Below are 26,276 nucleotides of genomic sequence, written 5' to 3' on the forward strand. Positions count from 1 at the left end.
AACCCATTTTCAGCAAAGAGACCACCTCTTTGGCAACATTGTTAATGTTATTTAAATTGTTATGTCATCAGGTATCCCCCTTTACCCCATTCCCTAACAGAAGACTGTTTAGTTCACATGATACAAAAGAAAAAAGGAAAAATAAAAAAAGTTGCAAAATTATGTTCTTCTTTTTGCAATTTTTATTGTTCCTCTTTAATTTAGGTGGGGGGTTTACCAATCCGATTCAATCAATGTTTTGAAAAAAAGAAAAGAAAAAAAAAAATCTTTTTTCTCGCTTTTAATCCCATTAGTTTGTAAAAATTGTTTTTGTTTTATTATTTTTTTCAAATGAGTGAATGGTCATCTTAAAAAGACCCACCTTCAAGGAAGGTAGTAAAACTAGCTGGCCGGGTAAAAATCCCTGCACATTGTTATCTATGTATATTATATTCAACAACGACAGCTATGAAAGAACATTCAATGCATCAAAGGTTTTTTTTTTTTCTCTAAGCATTATAAAATCCTTTCCTGTTCCTCACAGGATTTCCAATGTTTTAATACTTAGGCAACACTGGCTTATAAAGTCCATGGTTGAATATAAGCCTTGAAGAGTTTTTTTTTGTTTTGTTTTGTTCGTATATATATTTATATATATATATTTTAGTAAGTAAGGATATGAAATTCAGGATTTGTGGGTTTTATTGGTTTTAAAGGAAACTTGCAATACTCTGTCTCCTAAACGGTATCCATTAAGGCTGGCAATTGCCATGGCAGCTTCGTCGTAGTTGGTCATGGTGACAAAGCCAAATCCCTTGCACTTGTTGGTGTTGAAATCGCGGATCACCTTGACATTATTGACTGCTCCAAAGGGACCAAACAACTGCCACAGCACGCTCTCATCCGAGTCGGGGGACAAGTTGTAGACGAAGATGCACCATCCAGTCCCAGTGTGACCAGGGATATTCATTCCGACAAGGCTCGTCATACCATCAATTGTGATCGGAGAAAACCTACCAAGTAAAAAGAGGGGTCTATTCTAAATATATCTCTTGGCACAAGCTACATGGAACCAAGACTTTAAAATTAATAAGCCAATGTTAATGAAGGCTCCCGATCCTATCCCTGGAGGATGACTACATAGCCACCCTTGGTTTCTAACTCCTACTTAAGGGGAGGGGAACTGTACTAAAAAAAACAACCCCAGGCCAAATCTGGGCATAAATGCACCTCCCTTCAAGGATAAGCCCTACCGCGATGTGTACAAAGATGTCATAAAAGAAATGCTTAAGGACAATCTAGGTCAGAAACTGCCTGCACATGCTGCTATCAGTAAGAGGTCATTTAAAGAGGCCTGTAGGAATTTGCCACTTACTCCCATCACTAAAATAATGTAGTTTCAGGGCAATGGAGACCTAATGCTTTGCTTTTTACTTGTTTTCGGTGGGAAAAAAAAAAAACCAAAACCCAAACTTCAAGACTTATTTTAAGGGATTAATATGAAATGCCGTTGCCAGGCTTCAGCTGTATCAGTAGCCACCTCTTTAGCTAAAAATGCTATTTAGAGAGATGTCTGTAAGTGGTAGATTTTAATTCTCCTAACATAGTCCTTCATTGACATACACTGGGAAAAAATCCAGTTAATAAAAAAGTCCCGATGCTGGCTGCATACTAAACAAGATTTATGCAGCAATTGTAGAGCAAGTAAAACAGTGCATAAATACAACTGATGAGCCTACCAACCAATACCTTCATGCGGTGAGACTTCATGCCCCTGACAGGCTCTTAGGTTCTTTAGTTGTCAATATACAGAGACAAGCTCCTAAGAATCTAATACAGCACCCTAACTTCCCCACCTAGTCTTTTGGGACTCGTTTTCTTAACTTAAACATCAAATTGGGAAGCTAAAGCTGGGTAATGTGTTTGTGAACACAGAACCACCACAGAGTAATAGGGGCTGGACAGGATCTATGGAGGTCATCTGATCAACCTCCTGCTTGAAGCAAGGCCAACTTCTCAAGTTAGATCATGGCCTTGCACAGGGAAGTTTTGAAAGTCTCCAAGGATGGGAACCCTACTGCTGGAGCCCCTGCTCCAGGGCTCCACCACCCTCACTCTGAATGATTTTCCCTTATACTCAGTTGAATTTCCCCTGCAGCAACCTGTTACTGTTGATGCTTGTCCTTTTGCAGCTTCATCTTCTAACGCCCCTTGTAGGTAGCTGAAGACAGCAGCCAGGGGCTAAACTCTACGTTTGCTTTACCTGAATTTCACCACGTTCCTCCAGCTTGCCAAGGTCTCCCCAGTGGCAGCCATGGCCAACAGCACGGTGACTGCCCCTGCTCCCTCACCAATGCAGTGTCACCCACTAATGCAAGGAGGGCGCATCGCAGCCCGTGACTCAGGTTATTAATGAAGATGTTAAGTATCAGCCCTCAGGATCAACATAATTTTCCTTTCATCAGTTTGAAAAAAAAAATGACATGCTTTCTGAAGCTACACTTCGGGATATGTTTTAAAATAACAACTGTGCAGAGGAAATGTCTTAATAAAAATCCAGTTTCACATGTACCTTCAATATGATGAGTTTTAATACCAGAACTGAATAATAATTCCTCAGGATTTTCTGAGTGATGACTGAGGGAGTGGAGGGGGGGACGACTCAGTGTTGCTGAGCGAGCTCCTGTGCTCTCCAAAACCTCTCCTTTTACACTTGTGGTGTTATTAACACACATTCAGCAATCTGCACAATATTATGCAGTGTATATTAAATAACCATAAAAGAAACTACACACTTGATGGCTGCTCACCATTCTGTTTACTCTTGATGGCACTTTATATGTGTATTCAATGAAAAAAAGATGCTTGAAATGTACATCTTAAGCTGAGGAACATCACTGGGGTGCAGCTATGCTATAAATGGGTTCACAAATGCTCACAGCATTGGATTCTCAGACTTACACACAGGTTGCAGACAGTTTATTGAAAACACATGGCAATTTTCCGACTGAACTTCACTTTTGCAGATCCTACTCTCAACATCTTTTAGCTTCTCTCCCACATACTGAAACCAGTAACATTTATGATAATGGTTCAGCACAGCTCTAACCCATGGTATTTCCCCAGCTGCTGAAAATAAAGACAGCTGGACAAGGCCAACACATACCACTCCTTCCACTGTATGTGGAATTGTAAACAAGGTGGCCAGGACTGAGAGCTTGTACAAGCCAACAGCTTCAACTTCCTTTGAAATGTGGAAGATGGGCCTTTAAGCCCATTGCTGACAAGTGCCAACTGTGCTAGTAACATACGTAAGCCAGCAAGCACTCCCTTTCTGCAATGTTTAAATTTAAACAGAAGCACAACACTAGCATATACACTACCCTGTAAGTGATGTTACTGTAAGATCTGTACAACGCAAAGCCGTGCGTGTCACACAGTATGTTACAAAGTTCTGCATTTTTAAGGAAAGCCACACTGATGTAAAGGGTTAAAGTTTCAGAGTTCACTGGGGAGCAGCTTTTCCCTGGAAACCTTTGGGAGCTATGCAGCTTCCAGCTATTTATTTACCATGAGCACAGGAGCCGCTGTAAATCCAAGAAACCAGTGCAAGTGTATTGGCACAAATACAAGGTAACCTATTGCATAAGTAGCTTTACTACTAGCAAGTGATCTGAAATGAGTGTCAATAAAACCTTTTCTCCACATCAGCACATCTCATTTTCCATCGGTACCACCTCATTAACACGGGGAAAGAATGAACCCACCTCCAAACGCAGGAACACTGCACTATGGGTGTTTCGGAGGCAGCTTCAGAAATTTTTAGCAAGACAGTATTTGTGTGACCCTATGCCTGTAAATACAGGGTTTGCTAGTGCAAGTACAGGTTTTCAAGATTTGCTGGAAGGAGACAACAACTAATTTAAGAAGCCTACAAAACGACTTAAAAACACTGCAGGCTCTGAAGTGGTAACCTCAGTGCATAACCTCAGACAACAGGGAACTCTCTCCTTCCCCCTGTAGGTCATAGGAAATCAGAATTCAAACCCTCACTAGTTCAGACTAAGCCCTGGTTGTCCTGCACCACGTGCCAGTCCAATTCCAGGGAAAGCAGCAGCAAACCCAGGGAAAAATCGCAGAATGAACCCATCCTTCTTCCAACACTGACTTGTACCCGACAGATACTTGAGGCTCAGAGTTTTGCCAGGTCTTTGGCAATACATTAAAAAAAAAAAAAAAACCAGAGGAGAACACAGGAAAAGCAGTCTGTGATAAAATCAGGTGGCAAGTTCCGACTCGCCGTATCACCATAACTGCTGAGGGTATCGTCAGCGTAACAAATGCGCTAATGAGCGCCAGAAGCAGCGCTTCTGCTTTTGGCTACACCGCCTCTGTTTTGGCTATTACCTTTGTAAGTAGTCTTAAGATCTGCGATTTGTAGGACAGCCACTGTGGCAGTAGTTAAAGCTCATGCTACTGTCCACTACTAGCTAGTATAAAGATATACTTACCACACTGTTTTACAGGGTGAGCTTTAAAAAAGCTCAAATAATTTTCAAATATGGTGAGCCGACCATTTCAGAAGATTAAGGAGTATTTCCTCATCTTAATTGTGGGGGATGGCTGGACATCTTACGGTAACATCAGGAATAAGACTACACCTGTATTGTGCTGTAAGGCTCGCTTGCGTTGATGTGTGCCATTAGAAGAAACACTAACAACACGTCAACTCATTTTAGCTATCGGATCAAGCATTGAACATACTCATGAAACAGCAGAAGTGTTTACAAATCAGCTGAAATTTCACACATGCGTGCACACACACACAAACACACAGAGCTATTTTAAACAAAAAAACCCCAAATCTCAAGCACCGAGAAAATTTGAAAGTATTAAACCTGTAACAAAAGAAACTTAGGGCCGATTAAGGTGCATACAGCTATATTTTCAAGTCAAACTTGTGAAGCCAGATGTAGTAGAAAGAAGGTCTTAACTGTGAGATTTAGACAACAGCAGTGTAATTGTCTTTGACTTAAATTTTCCATTATCAGGTTGGAGATTAGTTAAAAGCTTGAGTTAATAGTTCTGATTCTGGAAAAAGTGCCATTTAGCAGGACAACTGCAGTTTGAATGCTTGTAGCTGTTGCACCTAAACCATTTGAGAAGCCCACCTGTAAATAAAAAAGTTGAAAAAACCCACAGAATTTGCGTGTGTGGCCTTTAAAGTAACAAAACCAACTGAAGTCCAAACTTAAAAAGAATTTGACATGCTGGTGGAAGAAAAGAAGGAATTAAAAAAAAATAAAGTTAGTGAATTAAAAAAAATAAATTGTAGCACCAATCTGTGCCAACACGGACATCTGGCAATCTGTGGAATTCTAATTACCTCTTTACGCCATAGGCCATATTAAGCAAATTGTCCAGCCTGAAAAGAGAAGGAGGGTCTTTGGGTTAATGTCTCACAGATGGCAAGATCGCTCAATGGAACTATTATTAATAGCGTTCCATTTTCAAAGAAGAAACGTTCAACAAGTTTCCCACACATCTAAGAAGCCTAACAACTCCCAGCCTGCTTTGTTAAGTCTGAGGTTGTGCTTAAATTTCCATCACAGTATTTGAAATCATTTTTAACTTGCCTACGGTCTTAGAGAAAACCTTAATTTCCAGGGTCAAGTTTTAGAAAATCTACTTCTGATTTGTCTTTTTTTAGACAGTATTAGCATGAAATTTTTGCAAATAATGCAACAGTTCACCTGATATTCGCCTCACCTAACTCACCAGTTAACTTGGAAATAAAGTGTTACAGTCCAAAATTGCTGGAACTGGAAAAATTCTTTATTCTAACTGCTTTAATATAATACATTCTCCCCGCTATTAGATATATTTAATATTAATCCTCCATGATAGGTCAATCTAAATGACCACCAAATTTTGCAGAATATCATCAGCTGCTTTCCATGGGAGCACACTGAAGTCCTTCTACCCATGGAATGATTCAGCAATAGCCTCAATGGACGCGGCTGCGCGTCAAGGGCACGAAAGCCAAGTGTAAATTTAATGTACCCAATAACTGACTTTTGTTAATCATCTTTAATTCATTAGCACTTTTCATCACTGAAAAACTAAAATTACTTTTGAATAATTCTCTAAAGCCAGTATGCAACTGAGTTATGCGAGTATGTCCAAGTCTTCTTTTTTTGAAGGCAGGCTTTTTATTTGAATGTTAGGTTGCCTAGAAAATTATTATAAAATAGAAGAGTAATGCGAACATCATGTATAGCTAACTCTGGCTTATGTATCAGATGGAAACAGTATATTCAGAAAGCAAAGCATAAAACATTCCCGAAAGCATCTGAAGAATCACACCAAAGACTAATACAAGGTCTCTTTATACTAAGAGCAGATATCTCAGGCTAATAAATTTAATGATACTGCTGCTGACTGGAACAGACTCAGCTTTTTTCCTGCTACCAATCCACTGTCATTAACATCAAAGTCTAAGCTGCATCAAAACTGTAATAATATAGCAGAAAATAAAAGCATTACCAAGAAAATGAGAAAGAACAGGATAGTCACTGCTCATTTGATTATCAGTGTAACTCTATTCTGTCCTCCCTTTTTCTATGAGGCTTCATGAGATCTGATTGTACAGTACTTCAGCTGTTTTAGTAAATACAACATGACTACTGCTGTCAGCAGATTTTCCTCCTCATTCTCCAGGAAAGAATATTTAATTTTACAAAGAAAATCAGGTCAGCCTACGCAACTAAAGCGTATTTTCCTGCGCAGCACCTGCCCCACATTGTCGTCACTGGTGGAACTTCAGTTCTTTTCCAGGTAATTACCTGAATCTCTGAGCCTGGTGGTGAAGTGGTCCAGGGTAGCGTCTGTTGGGAGACTGATACAGCTGTGAAAGGAGTGCCTGGCTTGTTTTCTGGCTGGGGTTATTGGCAAACTTCACAGTAATTGGTTCTGTAGCACCACTAGGCTTCTGGCCATTTAGTCCCTTTATGGCTTCTTCTGCCTCTATTCTCTTATCAAAACGGATAAATCCCACACCTCGAGAAACCCCTGGGAAGTAAAAACATGTGAACAGATGACTATTTGTAGGAACAGCCTCATCTAGAAAACGAACAAACTGAATGTCAGTTTTGACTTCACAGAATACACAGCTTGCAAATTAAAGTAAGCCCTATGAAGAAAAATGCCCTTCCCCAGCTGCGTTCTCCAAAATCAGCCCCTACCATATTTAATGCAACAATTTTAAATAAACATCATTCTGCATTTTTAGATCCCTCATTAAAGAGGCAGCAGTTGTGCCTCCAAACAGTTACACTTACGAAGAGCTGGGTCCTGCGTTTTACATTAAAAGTCATAATCGTCTTAAAACTCAGCTGCCAGCAAGCATTTACAGTTTTGCCATTTCCAGAAAAACATGCATGTATCAAGAAAAGTTTTCTTTTAACCTGTGACTTGATCAACCAGAATCCGTGAGGTGATGATGCGCCCATATTGTGAGAATAACTGCTCTAATTCTTTCTGGGTCATTGTTTTCGGAAGGCCGCTGACATACAAGTTTGCATCTCTGATCGATGCTGAACTTGGACGGGCATATGACACCTATGGATTGAAGAAAAGGAAAACCGTATTAGTAAGCTCAAGCCACCCTTTGCATTTTTAAGAGACACAGATTATTGTCTGTTCTTTCACAAGCAATAACCCTCGAGTTCCAACTCTTCCTCTTCTGCAAAACCAAAGCCAGGAAAGGCTGGAAGAACAAAGGAAGAGCTAGAGACCTTAAAAACAAATGCAAGGGTTCTTTAAGTGCAGGCATAAAATAACTGTTGTTCAGAGGTAGATTAACATGCAGCTTCCTACGCACAGCGTCGTAAATTCACCCCTATGGATTGTGGGTGTAGGGATGATTTACTGTATCCAACATGCAATAGCCTTAGCACATATGCAGCACAAGTTCAGGATGTTTTATTCCCCCCTCCCCCCCGGAGCGTCTGAAGCAGATCAGGTTATTTGCAGAGTGATCTTTTGTGCTGTCTCTCTTTGTTGTTTTCATCCTGAGCTGGCAAGATCTATTCTGGATGAACAGTAAAGTACTGGTGAAATTAGCCTAAATGAACATCTGCTCAGGGAACTGTACACTGACACTCATTGCCTTATCTGCAATTTATCACAAGAAGTTCCCTTGCACTATAAGCCCAGAACCAGACCATAAAATATTACGACCAAGCAAACAAGAAAATCTCGCTGAGGCACTGCATGTATGCTGTTGGAAAATGGTTAAATCTGGTCTCTCAACTGCTCTCCTACCTATGAATCAGATCTGTAATTATAATATGTGCATAAAAAGCCTTCTGCACTTTAAAAATAATACATACATTTAGAATACACACATTTAATGTAATAAAAATACTTCCTGGATAAAGCCTAATGGCAAGTATTCAGCATGGATCATGAAGAATTACTTCGCAGCACATCTGAAACAGCACTGGATCCAAACCTGGATATTTTGCACTTCATCTTGATTTATTTAAACATAAACAGATGAGTATATTCTTACATTATGTCTTAAAACATGTCTTGGAAAGAAATGGGGGGGTCCCATCATGAATACAACGCTTGCAGCAATTGTCTTCCCCTCTTCCCCAGCCTTAGCCCAAACACAAATGATGTCAAATGGATGTCTTTATGTGTTTTATGTGTCAAAGAGTTGTCTATGTGCTCCACACCTAAAAATAGATGTTGACTCAACATAGAAAATGATGTGAATGACTAATATTTGCTTCCACAATCTTCTCTGCATAATAGCAGACAAGCTCTAAAGATTGCAGATTTTAAGGTTTTTGGCAACTTCTTTATAACTTACATGTTTGTACATAACCTTTTAAATCTAACATTTACAGAGAAGGCTGGAGAGAGGAGATGGAAAAATTTAGGGAAAGAAAATGTGAAAAGGAGGTTAGATAAAACATTTGCATCAACTGAGGCAGGCTCAGGCACCGACAAAGGCATGAGCAGCCATAAGGAGCAGAGAAAACTTCAGGTGCCGAGATCCGTGCTGAAAGGGAGAAGCATACCAGGGTGGAAACTACTTTGTGCCTCGGCGATTTAGGACCTCACAGCCTTCAGGCACTTGATGAGTTGCAGCGCTGAAGTCACCTGTCCCAAACACCCCTCAGATGCTCCAGGACCAGAACGCATCCAGCACTGCTCGGCTTTCATGTAACTAAGATCAAGCCAGGTGCTTCGGAAAACCAGGGGTAACTACACTGTGCTTTCACCAGCAGATCCCATGCCAAAAAATCACTGGTTTCAACCATGCTTGGTTTGGCGGTCTCATCATCTGTGGCTTCTCGTATTTATACCCTGTGCCAGGGCATTCAGAAGAGCAGACTCTCTCCCCATGCTTTGCAAATGCCTTACCTTGAGAGGGTACTGTAAGGGTTCAGGCACCTACAGTTTAACCTACTTTAGGAATAACGGTTTAAAAACACTTAAGAGTCTCTCTGGAGTGGGGGTAGGGACCTTACCTATTCCTCAAAACTGAGAGCTGCAAAATTAATAAAGTTCCTGGGAAAACAGTCAGGGGTTTCCTTTGGGTTTTCTCACTCTGGCACATTCATTAACCAAATGCCACATTACAGGGAAAATGAGAAAGTATTGGAATATGGAAAAAAATACCACTTCCTGGAGCCCTGAGTGCCTGACATTTTATATATACACTTCAACATACAGAAAGTGCTCTGCTCTTGCGGGCCACGTGGAGATGCGGTGTAAGGAGAGGCCGCACACACTCATGAATCCATCTACTCGCAGCACATGTAAACACCTACCACGGCTCTGGTCTAATTTTTATTTCCTCCTGCAATCAAACATTCAGGTTGCAGGGGAGCCCGAGCCAAAGAAAGAAGCTGCCAAAAGCAACTCGGCCGTCTTTAATATCGGGGAGAAAAGGTTGTGAGCTGAATGGACTCAAGGCTACTAATGTCAATTACTTATCTGCTTTTGAATCTTTTTCATCTTCCCTCTCAGGTCAGCCAATGACAAATTGATCGGTTAGACCATGCCATCCTGCTTTCAAGCTATTATTCAGTTAGTACCAAGGATGCGACATCTTCCCATGTATTGGCTATCAAAGGGAGAAAACGCCCACCCTGACCCTCCACCAGACCCGAAGCTCCTCATGCTGTGCGAGTAAAAATGGGAGCCAAAACCAGCTCCCATTTTATCACTGATAACTACAACGAGGATGCGGCATTTAATTCTTTATATTCATACTAAAGAATAATTTTTTTTTGCTCATGGCAGTGTTAGCACCCTACAATGAAATAGTGTGTTAAAAAAAAAAAAAAAGAATATGGAAATCCTAGCCACCACAAGGAATTCAAATGGAGTACACCAAGCTGCTGTTTGACCCAGGCGCTTCTCTGCGTTAAGATGTTTGTCCATTTGCAGTAAGGTTGGTGGTTGAACAATGGTGTTCTATTTCACTGCGTAAGATCATTTAGGACTTCCTCGGTCAAATTTGTAAGGAAGATAAAATACTGTACAATTCATTTTATGGCTTGCTGGCCTCAGATGTTAGTTTCTATAAATATATACACTAACTGTGAAAAACATTTGCCAGGACATTTCTCATCTGACATTGAACATTAGCCTGTGTAAGGGCTTCTCAACAGCCATCTCAAGAGTCTGCACTGCTGTCTCCAAACACTATTGCAGAGTCATAAGGTCCAGCATTTCCTACCTTCCATGGTAATGCACGTTTTTGTTCAGGAGCATGGACAGTATCTCCAAGTTAAAGTAATTATCTTCCCTATTGATTCCCTACTCATTTTTCCACAAAGAAAACTTTTCGAAAAATTTCTAACCTCAAGACTCTTCAAAACCTAAATTGCAGCAGTCTGGTCTTTCCAAGCCAGAGCCCACAGCAAAGGCACCCAGAGGCATGGATGCATCCCATTTGTCTGAAGAGGCAAGGCGCTCGACATGTAACAGCAACCATTTAAACACTGACACTTAACCACTTCGCTGCTGCTCATTGTAAGAGATGCCTTCGACTCGTACACTAATCCTGGCCTTCTCGTACATTAAGTCCATTTCTGGAAACCTCCTCCCAAAATTAATTTTTTTTGAGGAGAGAGTCAGAGTAACTTCTCAACTCCTGTCTGCTCTGAAGAGGAACAGCATCATCCTTCCCTGAAATGATGTGTGCTGCCAGCAGAGCCACCCCACACCAGCCAAAGCATCTGCTAACAAGCAACCTAGCAGCCCGTGTTCTTCAAACCCCAAAATTCTCCAAGGAGATGTATGTCTTGCTCTGCATCTAGTGCTACTCACCTGGGGAACACGAGACCAGTCAGAAGCCTTTAACTGGAGCGTGCTGCGTGGCAGCACAGACATCCACAGGCCACTGAACCACCCCACCAATGGTACCTGCAATCCCTGGGACATCTCTCCATCCATGAGCAGGTAAGGTGCAGTCAGTGTTAAGTGACTCCCTGGGCAGCTTTCAAAAAAAATGTGTAACATTCGAAACTACTTAACTTCTTGGTGACCTTAATTCTGAAAGACTTTGCTTTGTCTCTGCATGACACACTCTGATATGCAGGATTTCTTGCATGACTTTTGGGGTGAGTCACTTCGCTTTTTTTTCTTCCCCTCTGCCTGAGGTCCAAACACGTAAAATGGGGACAACCCTTTCTTCACTCGCTGCCTCCTGTTCCACTGGTCAGCACTGCAAGTGCTTAACACAACTGCTCAAATTCACATGTGTAAACAAATGCAATCTTACTTGTTTCACACTCATACAAAACCAGAAGTAAAACCTGCTTAACACCAGAGGATGGGCTACGGCCAGAAGAGACGTTTCCCCACAGCCACTTGCAGGTCCTCGTCCATGCCCTAATTTTGTGTGGAAACAGATTTAAGAAACCTTCCTGTGAAAGCTACGCGCTTTGTCAGCCTCTGGTCCAGAGGCTGAAGACCAAAACCTGGAATATTTTCACATCCACCGCTTGCGCTGCTTTGTCCTTTTTCTTCTCCAAGCCCTTGGCTGGAGGACAGAGGGCAGTGACGATGCACTTTTACCGCTGAGCAATTAAATGCCATTTTACTGGGATTAGTTATGATTGCAGGTAAGATACAATGGTCTATCCCGTCATTTCAGGAAAGACATCCATAGATAATAACCTAGAAGCACTCCAGCTGTATCAAGAGCAGGGCTAAGAGAAATAATTGCTCCAGCTCTGTGGAATGAAAAGGATTCATTGGCAAAACTGAAGCAGTTAAAAGAGAAGTCTCGATTAAGAGAAGATGCAGAAAACTAACACATAAAGACTCTCTGGTGCCTGCTGAAAGCAGCGGAGCCAAATCTGAACCTTCAAACGCAGCACTGAAAGGTCCTTCAAGCTGCAGCATCACTATGGGCAGGTGGAGGAGGATTTGTTAATAAGCACTACAAAGTCCAAAAGATTATGCAGACAGAGGGCTCCTAGAGAGCAAAAATGAAGCGAACTTAGTTGATGTTTTCCAGGTCTGTGGCATCTTTAAGGTTTCTTGTCCAAGGCTTTGTCCCGTGCTGCGGCAGTCACAGCAGATGACCCCTCTTACGACTAAAGTCTGAGCAACCACAAAACAGAACAAGCAATTACCTTAATTTTGAAAGGAACTATAGAAGAACTACATCCCAAATCTGCAGCTTGCAAATGCCTGCAATCTACATTTTCAGGGAAGGAAAGGAGTGCGTGCTCTTTTATACCTCCACCCTCTACAAGGCTTCGCTAGAGCTCGGGGGGAGATGCAGCCGAGCATGCCTGAAGGCAGCCGGTGAGCCAGCAGAGAACACGGGTGCAGCAGACGCTGCGTCCCTGTACACAGGGGGAGCCTCATGCAACTGCATGCACGGGAAGCTTAAAAATGCAAGCCCCTCTGCATGCCAGTCTAACACATTCAGATCCTCCCAGCACCTTCCACACACCCCCAGACCACCCATCTCCTCTCCCTCACAAAACACCTAAGCCCTCTCTGTGCCTTCCTCTATATATAATTTTCCCCAGCTCCCCCACAAATCAGGGTACCCCCAGATGTCTCCATACAGCCTCCCCTTACCGCCCAGCCTTGCACACCATCCCCTTCCTTCACTGGGAGAAGCGGCTGGGGGGGGGGGGTAGCCCCTGGGGAGGCTATGGGAGAATACAAGTGGAAAACGCAGGGTTTTCAGCACAGTATTGTACCAAGGGCACCCAACACCAGAGCTCTGCTACCACAACTATTGGCAAGCCAGCACTCTCTGGCTGCAGCTCAAATTGTTGAGTTTAACTTCCCCCAGTGCCTCCCCCCTAAGTGGTTTGGGACAGGGTGCATAGGATGCAACTCTCGTCCCTGTTGCTCGCCACTGCCTTCCTCCTCCCCTGCCGCCTGCTTCCCGCGCCTCCTCCGCCCGCTGCGCACGACTCGAAGGCAATCTTCTTGACAAATGACTTTGTAGGACGGAGAAGTCTGAGGCTGCTGTTATTTGGTTACCCTACAGTGACAGGATGGTTTGTAGTTTTTCAGACAATTACAAGAATTAACATGGACAGATTTAGAGCCTGAACTTTGCAGAAATACCTGGCATTTCGAAAAACGCCAGAGAAACCAAGATAAATAGCAAGATCTTTCAGCAGTATGTTACTACTTTACTCCCAGAAAACACAGGAGTACTTTCTCACACAGCCCATGTCACTGTATTCTAAACTAGGACCATCCAGTCCTATTGATCAAAACAGGAGAGTAAAGCACAAATAAATGTTTTGAACTAACAATAGGAAGTGTCAAAATAACAACAGCTCTACTCCATGTTAATTATTCATTTAACTGAAAATTAAAATAATTAGAGAAAGCCTCTGACCACAGAGGAATGACCCTATCCATTTGGTATTTTATCATCTGATAGATTTGATGGATTTAAAAACTGGAAGGCATCAAGGGCTCAGAGAACCCAGATTCCTTCTCCCCTACTGGAGGCTTCTCCCCTCCATTCCAGCGGTGGCACAGTGTGCTACCTGCTCGGGAAGAAAGAAACCAACCTCTTCCTCGGGCAACAGAGAAAAGGAAGGAGAGGGGGACACAAGACCATGCTTCAGGAGGTCATCGGCTCTTTTTAGATTTCAAGCTTCCTTTCAGAACTGTGTTCTGCCCTTGTTCCAGCATCCCCCAATGTGAAGCCAGGTCACCTGAATCCCCATGTAAATTGTAAAAGGCTTCCTTCGCATCCCTTCAGACACTGTCCTTTTTTTCAGGGCAGAGCAGCACAGTTTAAGCAATCTGTACCCCATGCATCACACATCTTATTTTCCTTCTGATATTTGATGCAACTGAATTGCCAGGCAATCTTGAACAGCAGCAGTGACCTTTCATATGCTTTTATGGATGGGCAAATTTAATTTCTAAAAATAGATTCAATTTCTGGAATATATATTTATTTCAATGCACGCTGTATCTACCCTCATTCTAAGCTGTTTTGTGGAATTATGTCGAGCTTTAGCTGTAAAAATAAAGTGAAGCCCTTCTCCCTCACAAGATGATGCTACGAAATGGTGTAAATAAAATATGCACTATGATCAGCTGAGGAGGAACATAACATGTATAACCTATTACCAAACGCATAACACTTCCTTCAATGATTTCCCCAAACAGATATTCTGTAAATAGTCACCTCTCGACTTTGACTTGAAAGGGCATCATTGACTTAAATAAAATGCACATAAATATTTTAGCTGCTACAGTGAAAAGGGATTATTTATTGTAACAATGAAATAATAAAAAGAACATTTCTTCGGTTATTTTAGTCCGCACATCTGAGAGCAGACTGTGCCTAGCTGTTTTGCTGATCCTGCTATAAAACCAGTTCCTCCTGTGACTGCATGGCTGTTTTGCAAGGCATCAGGAGAGAGAGAACATTAAGCTGCCACAAAAATGTTACAGAAGTGAAAAGGACAGGATCTGGGGACACGTGCAGAAAATATGTATTTTTTGTAAACAGGATTTAAACCCTCCGAGGTCAAAAAATGAATCCAAATATGACACCCCACCCTGAGCCAGCTCACATCTAGTCTAGGTGCAAGGACAGCCAAGCCTGGGACTGTCTGAGCAGGGAGGTGGACACAGCCAGCAGGACCAAGGTGACCTTGGCAAGCAGAAGTAATTTGCCCCTGTAAAAGGGCTTTCACAGATTATTCATCTCAACTTTCCATCAAAATAGCTTCCAAACAAAAGGTAGCCAGCGAAATGCTACCTGCAGGGCTGCAGCTACCCAGCGTACATGGGCAGAGGCCAAGGTTCAGCCTATCCATCAACAGGGCATCACAGATTCATTCTGGGGCGCAAAAAACAGCCACACTCATGAAAAAAACAGAACAAAGTAATGCTCAGTACTTTTCCAGCTCAATGTTATTCTAATATTTAATGAAATATTTTTTAGCCTACAAAACTATATGCCACCAAATCCCCTTCTATATGTTCTTTTGAGACAGGCTTTTTTAATGCACCAAAAGTGCATTTTTAATAACTGTAAAGGGCATCTAGCTAGACTAAAGTAATTGGCTTTGATAATTAAATATAGTAATTCCACGAATTAAAATACTTCAACCTTATAATGAATCACAGCAAGACACTGGAAAGGGGTGTGTGGGGGCAACAGGCAAGCTAGGAGACGTCTGCAGTGCTGACTATGATTTCTCACCACCTTGCAACCATTTGGAAACAAGGGACATCTCCAGCGACATGGGTGCTGCCAGGAGCACTAAAAACACAATTCACCACCCAGCTAGTGTGAACATTGGGAAACCTTCATCCCCATCACACAGTACCAGGGAAGCAGACCTAATTGAAGATTTCTAAGAGCAAAACATAATTAAAAATACAAAAAACCAAGGGGGTAAAGGTGAGGCAATTGCATATGATCCTGCAATTAAATTCGGGTTGGAAACCGCCAGTTAAGACATCCACGTGTCCAAAGCTTCACTCTTTTAATAGAAGGCTTCCTCAGGTCAATTTTAGGCAACTCCATAAATACTTACTTGAAAACAATTTTTTTAAAAAAAAAAAAACCCATACACATCTTCCCAATCACTGAAGAAGTTATGCAGCTCCTGTGTATGTAGGTTAGGTCAATCTCTTAGCTTGTTTATAAATTTTAACAGCTTTCAAGAGCCCAACAAAGCATCATGTATTCTGTAAAAGTATTAGCTATTAGTAAGTATGAAAACCCCAAACCTAATAAACCACTATTTAAATTTAAATTACATAAAAAATATGTAAAATTTATACTGAATTGAAAAAATTATAGAAAAAACATTCCATGAACATGTTTTAGCATGGGAAGTTGCAGGATAGCAAAGATCTTACAATACATGTAAATTTATAAAGGAAGGCATAATGGTTTAATTTTGCATGTGAGAAATGTAAAATAATAATTGGGGTGGGTTGGAGATTTTGCAGGCCTATTTGTAGCTTATGTTTCCTGTAACCTTGGAATATTATGAATACAGTAGCATTGCTCTGGCTCATAAAACCAAAAAGACAGAGGCAAAGCAACACAGGCACTTTAGGACAAGAAATAGAGCACCTTTGCTAACACTGAATAATGTTCAAAATATGGAAGTGCTGCATTAAAAACTGATCTAGATTTTTCAAGTTCTACTGAGTTTTTAATAAAGTATTTATTAGACAGGTTAGTACTTTCAAAATACTATCTTTTTCCTGATAATGTGCCTTTAAAAGCAATTTGGAGAGCAACTTACTGCTCAACTTTTCACTGTAAGCAGAAACTGCTGAGTCCAAGCACGTATTTCCACCTGCAGCAGTAGATAAGACGGTAGATTTTACTGCTTTGCCTTACATATTACTGTAAGTTTTTCTATTTAACTCTACAAAACCATGCTGCAAGCATTTTGATATGTGGCCCACATACATATCTGTGGGACGGAACCTGGTTGGTCTAAGGGAGGTTTGGAAGTAGCTTTCTCTATGTAATCCATACAGCTACTCCATCACTTGATAACCCTCAGCTTGGGACTTCTGCTCTTCACTAATCAAACAGGCCAGGGAAAAGCCTCCTTGAAACAATCCTCAGAGATGCACAGGAATCCAACAAATATTTCTGCTTTAGGGAACACCACTTTTTGAAACCAAAGCCTTAAGTGAGAAAGGAGAAATGCAACTAATGTATTGACCATACGGTATCTTGTTTGCAAGATATTAAGTCACTGACATTATTTGTACCAATATTTCCAAAAGTAGAAATTATATTTTCATGTTCTTTAACATTTTTGGCTCCGAGATACAAATCAAGTACGGAAGAAAAATTAAGAAAAATGGTACAAATCAAAAGCCAGCATTCAAATATGATCAAAGCAGTTTCAGATAATTTGAATCAGATCTGCTGTTTGTTCCCCTTCAATTTTTTGATTCCTTAAGCTGTATTATTTGTCAGAACTCAGGGTGTGGAAATCTTCTGTAAGCTGTTTAAAAAAAGCTTTATCAGCCATGCAGCAAAAAATGTGACCGTGTAGAAACTTGCTTTTCTTGTGAGACCACTAAAAAAGGTCGTTGAATAACTAATGGTCTATTACAAGAATGAAATGAGAGACTTCAGTGGGATCTCTAATCCCTCCAGCTTTTAAAAGAATAAATCAAACTAAGGATGGGGAAATTGAGAATTCTTTTTTTTTTGAATGACATATTCTAGCTTGAGAGAAACATACCTTCAACACCTGATAATGACATGAGTGTCACTAGAAGAGCTCCATGTCAAGGTATTTCCCATTAAAACAAGAAAACATGTAACTTATGAATACACTGTCACGTACTTCACCTCTGTTTATGGGTAACAGTATCACTACAGCTGCTTTATTCCACATTTAAGCCTCACTGCAATGCTTTAAGGAGCTTCCCTAACAATAGCAGCAATTTCAGAGAAGAGATTTAATCTTCTGCATGTCCTCCCATTGTTCCAAGGAGGAGCTTGTTAGCAAGTGCCCCTTATAATGGAGATTAAAATAGTGATGAAATTGCCAGAAACCATTTCATCTACTTTCTCCACACCCTGAACTGAGCAAAAGGTGGTTGATACTGTCTTACCTTTATGGTTTTGGTCTGGAGTCTGAGTCCATTTAAAGTGTTAATGGCTTTCTCTGCATCCTTTGGATCAATATAGTTAACGAATCCATATCCTAAACTCTGCCCTGTTGAAACACAAGAAACAAAGAAAAAAGTACTCAGTTTTTTCTTTAAGCACGGGAACAGCTTTTCAAGGGTGGGATTCATAATTCTCTTACACCATTAATTTCATCCCTGCTTTCCCTGCGGTCTAAATGCTGCTATACTTCATTATCTCCTTACCACAGTGGAAGCCAACATAAAAATTTTGAATTGCTGCTCTGAGGATCCTACTTCAAAACCAAAAAGACACAAGCCCCCACCTTGCCCTCCCCAGGAGTTTACTGGAAAGACTGTACAAGGCTTGACAGCAGCAGAATTGTGTAACAGTTTTGTGCTGACTTCCTAATAAACCTAACTGGCTGACCCGCCAGAGCAGTAACGAGGCCACCTCTTAAAAATGATTAAAAAACCCATACATGCATAATTTTGCTACTCTTTAATAACAAATTTTAGTGTTTAAAATCCAAAATTAGGAAATAGCATTTTAACATCAGCCTTCAAAGAGCTGAGAAACAGACAGCCGCCTTTACATCTCATTTCATTGCTCAGTGAGCAGCCAGTAAATAGGAAGAGAAAGGACAGGTCAGATTGCAGCAGGACAGAGACCACGTTAAAGCTTTCCTCTGTGTATCAGAGACGACATCGAAACCAAAACAGTAAAACTGCTGCTGCACACAGGATGGCATAAGCCCGCTTTAGCAGCCAAAATAATTTCAACAGCTTCTGTTTCACTAGCAAGATCTGTGTTTGCATTTACAGTAGAGAAAGAGGGGACCTGGTTAATAGCTGGGATAAGTAACGTGGAGCTGGGGGGGCTGTGCTGTCAGCACTGCAGATACTCATTCGCACAGCACCCGGACAGAGCCGTGGGTCTGCGGTGGGCTGTGAGCACCCGCACCACAGCAGCGCCTTTTCCCCATTCCCAAGTACCAGTTTTGCAGCATCAATTCTATTAATGCAATGTGACAGACAGCCACTTCCAGATCCCTTCCTCCTCAAGCCTCCTACTGAAGTTATTTTGCACGTTTGGAAAACACAGCAATTCTTATGTTGGGTTTTTTTTTGTTAAGGCATATGCACTTAAAAACACAGAGATAATAAAATTTCAAGAATAAGCGAGCCCAAGCAGGCAGGCAAGCAGTCCTGCATTTCAGCCACGCTCCTTCTCATACACCCATCAGCATATCTGGAGAACAGCAAGCTAAAACGTCGACCCGCCTCTGGGCACGGATGCGGAAGGGTTCTAAGTGCTCCTGCTCACAGACAACGAGAAAGGCAAGGTGTGAAAATCCCTCCCAAGGAGAAGGCCAGCATTTTGGGAAGACTTCTATCCACAGGAGCCGCAAACAGCGACCCAGCTCCTGCTCACTGGGAGAAAGTGGAGGCTGGGAAAGCAGCTGCACACCAAGTGCCTTGATATACCCCAGAGGCACAGATCCTGCCTCCCTAGCACAAAGCTTTGTTTCTTTGTCCCCTGGACTACAAAAAAAGCATCTATGTGTTTCTCAAAGTCAGATGCCACCAAAAATACAGCATTTGCTGTAACACAAATACAGGGAGCGCTTCTGTCTTATGAAATCAGATCAAAGCACTAGAAGCTGCTAACTATGCGATGGAAGACCTTAAAAAATCCATGGAAACACTGCAGTTCATGCCTAAAATGCCCACATGCAGGCATAAGGATAAGAAATGGCTGTTTTAAATGACAATGTATCATCCAGGGAGCGATTCCACTCAATCAATTTAAATTCAGAAAAAAATAAAAAAATACCCAGTCTTCCTGGAGAGCTGAATTAATCTCAACAAAAATATTTTTACCCAAGTTACACGACATTAACCAAGAACAAGCTGAAGTCTGGCTGAGCAAGAAGCCCGGAGCAGAAATACTGTGAAGATACTTTCCATGTGACGACTTGCTCTTCTTTGTCTACCTGAGATATTTTATACAGCCCCCAACCCTGTGTGTCTCTGAACACATCAAATTCTTAATACATTTAAACAATCCTAGGCAGAAGGAAGCCATTCTCCAGGAAATGAAACTCTTTTGAGGGAGACACAAGGATCATGGCTTGGATAAGCTGAGCGTGTGTCCTTACTTTTCCTATTACCCATTTTTCGACCTTCAGAGGTACACAAGGTAACAGGAGTAGCTGATGCAATGTCCTGGGACTTATGTCAGTCTGTCTGAACATGGGCTTCCATGTCCAGCCACTGTTATTCCCAAGGCACACAGACTGACCAACCTCTACGATATCTGCAATGATTTTTAATCACCTCTGATAAGAACAGTCTCACTTCTGTAAACAGAAAAGAGACCATGGATAACAAAACCATAGGCAACACAAGCTTAGAGAAAGAAAATAACAGCAATACAAGAGAAGAAAGATACGAAAGTTTAATCCACCATTCACTCCTTCCCTTGGAGTTTTCCAGTAATATTATTCAAGTTATTTAGGTATCATCTGATTCTCACTACCAACTGGAAGCAAACAAGTATTTTCTCCAAGGTGAAGGATAAGAGTACCAACAGTAACAAAGCTGTCCCCATGCCTGCCTGCAGAACCTGGCTGGAAACAATTAAATTGTCATAAAATTTTGCTTAGAATAATAGGTACGTAGAAACAGGGTTTCCTTTTGTTTGTATTACTCCTGAACATCATGAATATATAAAACTTGAAATATAAGCTATTGGTTGTGATTTCATAGCAAATACATTAATCGCCATGTTGGCTGGATTGTATGCTCGAAAAAAGTTAGGGTGGGCCTACTCAGCATTCTGAGCACTGACTTCCTTTTCATTAAAAAAATCCCTCTTTTAACTTAAAAACCCCTCAAATCCCACATCCCTTCCAGCCTACTGAAATCTTGGTGCAGTTCTTTCAATCAGCAAATTCCTGTTGCTGCTTTCTGCCATACGCTTCGTTTTGTACCAGTGAAGCTGAAGGGAGAAAATCTTTCGGTTAAGAGCTTACCACTGCAGGGGTGTATTTTGTTTGGTTTATTTTGTATTTTCAAGCATCTCCCCCAAACACCATCACTTATATCAAGACAGACAGCCCCCCCCCCCATCTCAAAAAAAACCAAGAAGAAAATAAACTTGGAAAAAAAAAAATATGTGAAAAGCTTTATGAAAAGCTTTATGACTGCTGGCAGACATCATAAAGTTTTAGTGTGCTAAACATTTACAGCTAAGAAACAAAAAAATTATATCCATCTAAAAACACTATTTTCAGATTACTCTCAAGAGCAATACACCTTATGTCAGACAAAACACAAGACTCCAGATATAAAAGAACTAAAAATTGTTATCAGTAGAGAAAGAAGAGAAGGATTTGTTCCAGAATACAGTGAAGCAGTATGAACTTTCAGGTTGGTGTTTTTGTTTTTTTTTTTCATCATGTACTCTTATTGCATGTACTCGAAAAGGGTAACATTTCTTTGGACACAATCTGGCAGCACAAAGCAAGCAGCTGGACCTCTCAGTGGGATCCCACACAGGCACTGAAGTTCATTCCCATGCTACACTTCCCAGGAACAGCACTGTAAATAGTAAATATTTTCTGTGATTTTGGAATCCAATAGTTCATTGCATGCTGCGATTCAGTAGGGCAGGCAAGAGATATTTCTCGATGATCCTAAACCACCACCTTGTTATATCACTGTTACCGTTGCTCTTTCTGAATGTTTTTTCTAGCTTGCAGAAAATGCATAGCAGACCTCCTATGATCTGGTGAAGAACAGGTCTGAAGGTGAGCGGTAACAGGGTTAAAAATGATCAAGGACTTCACAGTCTTAAAAAAAAAAAAAAAAAAAAAAAAAAGAGACACATGCAAAGCCAAGCCCAAGCTGGTAATGTACGTATTTCATATTTTAGAAGGCTCCATTTCACAAAGCTAAAAAATCACCAAGAATAAAACAAGCCATGAGAAAGAATATTGAAAAGTCAATATACCCTGTTTATAACATTTTTCCATACACCCCAAAAACTGCAACTATAAAAGAGGTGGTGCAAGTTAGAGACCTGTACCTGCCTTTGCTTCCTTTGTAAACCAGTCTGCTTAGGCCAATTCCATATTTAAATTAAGAGATAAAGGGAAAACAGACAGAAACCAATGTGAGTTAGAAGAGAAAAATCATAGGAAACAGAGAAACGAAAAAAACTCTTGCTAGCAAAGGTCAGAAGAAAAAAAGTTAGATTACGGAAAAAAGATCCCTTAACACTCATGCTGACTCATCAGCAGATAGCAATAGTAACAGCACAGAGGAAACAGATGTGTTATGTACACCTGAAGAAGCTACATGAAGTACTAAATAGCAACCCAGGTGGATGTTGAACAGGAGCTCCTAAAATTACATGTGTTTAAATGAGATGATCTGGATTACTTGCACTGAATAGACTCCAAAAAAAGGGGCAAATGGCTCTCTTGTGATTTTCAGCAATTCTTACAGCACTGAACAAACTCCAGGAGCCTGGAAGAAAGAATTTTGCACTGAAATTCGAAAACGGAAGACTGGATGGCCCAAGTAATTACAGGACCATCAGTCTTAACGCTGAGCAAGGCAAAATTACAGGACATTCAATACTGGACTCTAATAATAAAGAATTAGAGAAGGGTAATAAAATTAATGTCAATCAAATTAGGTCTATGGAAAATAGAATCTGTCAAACTAAACTGACATCCTTCTTGATGAGATTACAAGTTTGGCTTATAAATTTTAAGAATGTCGATTTAATAGCATTGATATACTTGGTCTTCTATAAAGCACTTGATTTGGTACTGCTTATTTAATTGACTAAAACAAAATTTACATGGTACACATTAAATGGATTAAAAAAAATCATCAGCCAACAGATCTCTAACTGGGAATTGTGAATAGGAAATCACCAGAAAGATGTTTTCCTACAGGTCTCTCAGGAAACAGATCTTGGCCCTAAACTGTTTATTTCCATTGACGAGTGGAAAAAACCAAACTCCTTGTTTCTGAAGATTGACTGCAGAAAGATGGGATGAGAGCATAAGAGCAAAGAGGACAGAGTTAAGGTGCAAAGCAATTTAAGCTCCTCAATAAACTACAAATACATAAATTTAGATAGCACAAACCCAAGATTATGTCCCACCAAATCAAGAACCATGCTGTACTTTCCAAAAGGGAAATGAAGGACTGATACAGGGTGACAGATAATTAACCACATCTCAAGCTTGCAATGCTGCTAAAAGGGTTAAAATTACTTTTGTAGCATAAAAAGCCACAAACTCAAAAAGGGAAAGAAAAATCACTGCTTCTCATCTGGCTGCGTGCTTTGCTGCTGAAGTGCTGTGCCCCGTCCTGGTGTACGTGCTTCAGGAAAGATACTGATGCCTTGGCGATGGTGCCACTAGAACAGACTACAGGACTGAAAAAAAGGGGTCAATCTGTCTACCTGATCAAAAAAGATTAAGTTGAACCTTGAGTATTACATTAGTCCTCACCTGAAGTATGGATTTATTTTTTTTAATGTCTGTCCAGCAGATAAAACATGGGGTTTTGTATCCAAAGTCCCATCATTTCGTAGTTGAAACAAGAGAAACCAGGCTAGAAACAACAAAGCAAGTGCTGTTTTCCTGGGGAAGGCATTTGTTCTGTTCTTGACAGTGAAGGTAACCGATTATTTTAACTACCTACCAACCATTTTGTCAGCTCTTCTACCACTGGAAATTCTGAAAGTTCAGATTTTTTCCTCTGAAAGCTATGCTCTAGCTCAAGCAGGAATTAACCCAGGGAAGGTTTTGGCAAGATGTGTTAAGTGCTCAATAATATCTTCTACTCTGAAGTTCTACAAATACACCGCTCCTGCTGGTTGTTCTCCATACAGCTCCTACTGCAATCATTCCCACAAGGAAAGTAGAAGTAAACTACTTTCTCAGACAAGTTTGAAGCCTTCTTATTGCTGACAACTATTCTAAAAGCAACATATAGAATAGTACAACTTTGAATTGCTCATCTGTGCCCAGGTAAGTTAAAAGTTTTAAAAATATCCTTTTCTTGAAAATAAATTACAGTTGCATTAAAGGACTACATTCCCCCCTATAAACAATTGCTCATGAAAACAAGCACAGAATGGGATAGCAAAAGCAAACTGCCTTAAATCGAGGTTTTGTTGTCCCCTGCCCAAATGTAAAACCTAATTAAAGCTGCCCGCCTGGCAGCCAGAACACGAACAGCACCGAGCGCCAATGTTTTTCTTTGACACAATCCCTTCCTTCAGAAGTAGGCCACGTCTGACAGCTCATATCATATCAGCCAGGCAGAAGCCATCAGACAGTAACAGCCTTCAGTCACTCCAGGGTTGGGACCAAAAGATAAAGCAACGCTCGCCATGAATTCTCTTGAGTCTCCCAGCTCCAATTTTTGCCTGTTCCAACCTCGGCAAACGTTTAGGGAAGAAGCTGGTGCCAGGGTGAGCTTCTCTATCAAAGCAGCAGAGCTCAACTTGCAGTCCACCTCTGACTCCTCCAAGCAGACCTGCACGTGCTCTTCAACCTTCCCCAACAATTCTTACAAACTGGGGACATTCCTCTAAGTGCCACCTATGGATGGCTGACAAGGAAAGCAGCAAGCAAGAGAAAGACTTGTCACGCTTTCCATCTTCTAAACAACAGTAACAGAAGAGACTTACTGACATTCAAGGTAAGCCCTGCTCCAGCCAGTAGTGCCATTTCAGAGCACAACCCCATGAGCCTCCAAACCACTTCACAAGTGTTTTAAACACATTCCTGGAAGGACAAATGAATGACTACAACTCATTAAGAGCTATATGTAGTAGGGGCTTTTGGAGAAGGTTACATAGATACCCTTGAGAAGATATATTCAAAAAGTGCAAAGAGGGTCAAGTGAATTGCTTGCTTCATTTTTTTGTTTCTATGAGAGTTTCCAACAAATAAAGCTGTTTACCTAAAAAAGGAGGCAGAGAAGATTCAGATCAAGGGAAAATGAAATCTGATCATGAGAACAGTTCAAACCCTGCTCCTGTCAGCTGCTTTTTTATGCCAGTCACATCAGTGTCATTCACCCTCCACCCCTTCATCAAGGGGAAGCACTGGTTGCCACCCCAGCGATAAACACTGTAGCCACAGGAGAAGCAAACTCAGGAGGGAAGCAGCTTCTGCACGCAGAGCTCCTAGGACCAAACAATTAAGCTAAGGCCGTCACTGTCACAATTCACTGTAATCCAACTACGAAGGTAACTTGTTCTGTGCTCAGTGCAGTTCTTTATCACAGCATCCATTTAGTCTACAGCTTATTTAGAATAAAGACTCCTTATATTTGTACAGAGTAGGATTTACTTAATACATGCTGCCCATGAATAGCAAGAAAGCATCCTTCTCCTATTACAACATAACGATTGCATTTGCAAGAATTTAAGGAAAAATGTGTAGACTTTCTCAAAGCAAAACAGAGAGAAGGATGAGTAGCTAAATAGTTTGTGTGTTGCCTTATCACAGAATCACAGAATGGCAAGGGTTGGAAGGGACTTTGGGAGATCATCTAGTCCAACCCCCTTGCTAAAGCAGGTTCTCCTAGAGCATGTTACACAGGACACCGTCCAGGCAGGCTTTGAATATCTCCAGAGAAGGAGACTCCACAACCCCCCTGGGCAGCCTGTTCCAGTGCTCTGTCACCCTCAAAGTAACGAAGTTCTTCCTCATATTCAACTGAAACCTCTTATGTTTCCGTTTGTACCCATTGCCCCTTGTCCTGTTGCTGGGCACCACTGCAAAGAGTCTGGCTCCGCCCTCATGACTTCCACCCTTAAGATATTTGTATATATTGATGAGGTCCCCTCTCAGTCTTCTCTTCTTCAGGCTGAAGAAGCCCAACTCCCTCAGCCTTTCCTCACAGGGGAGATGCTCCAGACCCTTTATCATCCTAGTTGCTCTCCTCTGGCCTCTTTCTAGGAGTTCCTCACCTTTCTTGAACTGGGGAGCCCAGAACTGGACACAGTACTCCAGGTGGGGTCTCACTAGGGCAGAGTAGAGGGGCAGGAAGGTGACTGGGTGCAAGTTTTGTTTGTGAACCTTCCATCAAATTACTGTATT

At 41.2% G+C, this 26,276-nt stretch overlaps 1 protein-coding gene across 1 annotated transcript in view; it reads right to left on the reverse strand.

Annotated features, from left to right (window-relative positions):
- Nucleotides 1-664: 664 nt before the first annotated feature.
- Nucleotides 665-26,276, reverse strand: part of ELAVL4 (ELAV like RNA binding protein 4) — a 63,042-nt gene continuing 37,430 nt past the window's right edge. The window contains exons 3-7 of the mRNA XM_009635745.2: nt 18,118-18,221; nt 7,446-7,599; nt 6,825-7,050; nt 5,366-5,404; nt 665-992 (exon numbers count right to left, since the gene is read on the reverse strand). Coding sequence (XP_009634040.1) covers nt 665-992; nt 5,366-5,404; nt 6,825-7,050; nt 7,446-7,599; nt 18,118-18,221 — 851 coding nt within the window. The remainder of the gene's footprint in view (nt 993-5,365; nt 5,405-6,824; nt 7,051-7,445; nt 7,600-18,117; nt 18,222-26,276) is intronic.

This window comes from Egretta garzetta, unplaced genomic scaffold (assembly GCF_000687185.1).
Source record: "Egretta garzetta isolate BGI_Z169 unplaced genomic scaffold, ASM68718v1 scaffold533, whole genome shotgun sequence".
In the NCBI taxonomy this organism is placed as follows: domain Eukaryota; kingdom Metazoa; phylum Chordata; class Aves; order Pelecaniformes; family Ardeidae; genus Egretta; species Egretta garzetta.